The sequence below is a fragment of the Mustela nigripes genome, chromosome X, assembly GCF_022355385.1.
Source record: "Mustela nigripes isolate SB6536 chromosome X, MUSNIG.SB6536, whole genome shotgun sequence".
Taxonomy (NCBI): domain Eukaryota; kingdom Metazoa; phylum Chordata; class Mammalia; order Carnivora; family Mustelidae; genus Mustela; species Mustela nigripes.
The window spans coordinates 62,877,394-62,880,248 of NC_081575.1; the positions used below are offsets into that span (position 1 = coordinate 62,877,394).

Sequence of the window (2,855 nt, forward strand, 5' to 3'; positions counted from 1 at the left end):
GAGCCCGATGCGGGACTCGATCCCAGGACTCTGAGATCAAGACCTGAGCCGAAGGCAGCGGCCCAACCCACTGAGCCACCCAGGCGCCCCCTTTTTTTTTTTTTAAGAGAAAGAATTCCCTGAATGATAAGTAACCTAACTAAAGAACAATGTTAAACAGTAACAGAGCCAAAATTGGAATGGTAGGTTCCTAGTCCCCATCATAGTCCTCCTTTTACTTTGTCATGATATTCATTCCTTGCTACATCTTACTTGGATTAAAACACACAAAAAATCAGCTGATACATATAATTATACTGATTAAAGCTAAAAAATATACTTAGTATATAGCACATATTCGCACATATTTAGTACAAATTTGTAACTTCATATTTGGTAATTTCTGAAACTCTGAATTTAATCTTGCTATTCGAACAGTGAAATAAACTGCTTTCTATAATACACAACAAGGTAACTTCACAGTCATGAAAGCTCAAGCTTTGAACATTTATTCCTTCTTGTGAAATTCAGTTATTCCAATCTTTCTACACAAGTCCAATCACCATTATGAAGTAGTTTGTCCTCATTGAAAAGCTAACTGTAACATACTGGAATTAAGCATGACTTAGAAAAAAAAATAAAATAAACATTACTTACACCACAATAATGACTTGCTCTCTTCTTACATATTTAAGACCCATTTTCCTGAAATGTAGAGAGACTAATAACATAAATAAAGATCCTGCCCTCCTTCCTTTCCTCCTATAGCTGCTGTGATCCTAAAATAAAATTATTAACACATGTGGGGCACCTGAGTGGTGCAGTCAGTTGAGCATCAGACTCTTGCTTTCAGCTCAGGTCATGTGATTGAGCCCCACATCAGGCTCCATGCCCACCCCAGAGTCTGCTTAGGATTCTCTCCCCTCTCCCTCTGCCCCTCCTCCCTGCTCTTTCTCTCTAATAAACTAATAAAATCTTTCAAAAAACTGTTAATGTATGTGAAATGCTTCTAAATGTATCATGCACCATAGAAATACAATGCAAAAGATACCAAAAGGGATTAAACAATAGTAATAAAACTTGTAATAAGGTCTTACTAACAAACAAACATAAATTATTGACAGTTTTAAGTTCTTAAAGTTTTTATTGCAATTATTCAGATGCCTGATGGTATTGCAAAAGGCTTTATAATGCAAACTATAACTATATATTTCTTAGATTAAGACTGCATGGACTGCCTTTTAATCATCATGGAAAACTGTATCAAAATTCAACATATTCAAGATCATCTAGAAAAAAAAACCCTCTAAACTGAAATTCTCTTTTTCTAGCACCTAAATTACAGCACGTGAATAGCAATATTTGTGAGATCAAATGGGAGTCTTTGGAGCCAATAAAAGGAGATCCCATTGTTTATAATCTACAACTCATCAGTCAAAAAGGAACTGACCTGGTAAATTCTTGTAAATTTAGTCCTTAAAATTTTTAAATTTTATAATCTACTGGGCATTGAGCTTTTCCTGAGTACTAAGATATCTTTTCAGAATGTTTAAAGCAATGAAATCTTATCCAAAAGTACTACCTCCTCCCTAAAGCTTTATGTACATACTATTTTGGGATATATTTGCTTATTCATTCAATTAACATATTACTATTGAATGATTTAATATTTCTAGGTTTCACTTATGTCCACAACTCATTCCAAACCAAATGCAATTAAAGTTTAACAATCAATTTTAAGTCTTTTGTTATTTCTTACATTGGACAAAATTACCTGAACAGTACTGGGTTCTCATGATATTAAATACTGTAAGCATAAACTTTTAGTTTTTCTTTGAATATATTTATGAGGTGAATGAGTTAACTCTTAAGTTATTGTCAAAAACAATACCATATTTTTTATTTGGCATGACAATATAATTTTCATTTTGTCTCATTTTTCTTTAGATATATAAAGGACCAAACACTTCATTCTCCTTTTCCAACTTTGTGACAAATGCACATTATCGCTTCAAGGTCTGTGCTGGACGCCAATATCAGAATTCTGCTGGGACACAAGAGCTCTGGGGACCATATAGCCCCAGCGTTCTTTTCTCAACACATAAGCAACATCCAAGGCCTGGAAAAGGTGGTGGAGGAAAGGCAGGAAGCAGCACTGGTGAAGAGAAAGATGATAAGCCCAGGACAGAAATGAGTGATGATACATTTGTCCTAATCCTTGTGATAGGATTTGCACTAGTTGCTATTCTGTGTGCTGTTATAATTCAACATTTTCTAATCAACTAGTATAGTTTTATGCATTTTACCTTTTTAGGAATTTCTAAAACAAATTACATCAAATTTAGAAATTGCTAGATACATCTTAATTCTTACTTTAAATCTCATTTGGTAGATATCCTTGTGAAAGTTTATCTCACAGCAAAAGAACTGCCTTAACACTCAAGAAATTTATTGTGACAATAGAGGAGATTTTATAAGGAAATAGCTCTATTTCAAATTTGAAAATGTTAGCAACAAAAATACTTCCACTACAATGTAAAACTATCTAAAACCTCTCATGAAAGCTATTTTCTGCCTTAATTTTTCTAAGTAATATTTTGCAAATTTTTGAGAATTGTGGGAGGATAACATCATTTTGGAATTTTATTCAGAAGAAAGTGGGAAAAGTCAATTCTATATGTCAACTTACATTCATATGAAATAAAAACATATCTACCAACTGTACTGTAATTTTTTCAAAGTAGTATATTCAGCTGTTTAGCTTGTACCCTGATAATTCCTTTGATAGTGGGTAAATAGTAACTTATTGGCACTTTGTGAGTAGAAGCTGGAAAGTGGGGAGCCATTTTATACTATTCTAAACTCTAAAATGCACC

The 2,855-nt window shown here is 33.3% G+C and overlaps 1 protein-coding gene across 1 annotated transcript in view; it reads left to right on the top strand.

Annotated features, from left to right (window-relative positions):
• The window catches only part of LOC132007088 (fibronectin type III domain containing protein 3C1-like), a 51,780-nt gene extending 49,515 nt beyond the window's left edge, over nucleotides 1–2,265 (top strand). The window contains exons 25-26 of the mRNA XM_059385223.1: nucleotides 1,311–1,432; nucleotides 1,927–2,265. Of these exons, the coding sequence (XP_059241206.1) occupies nucleotides 1,311–1,432; nucleotides 1,927–2,265 (461 nt within the window). The remainder of the gene's footprint in view (nucleotides 1–1,310; nucleotides 1,433–1,926) is intronic.
• Nucleotides 2,266–2,855: the final 590 nt, after the last annotated feature.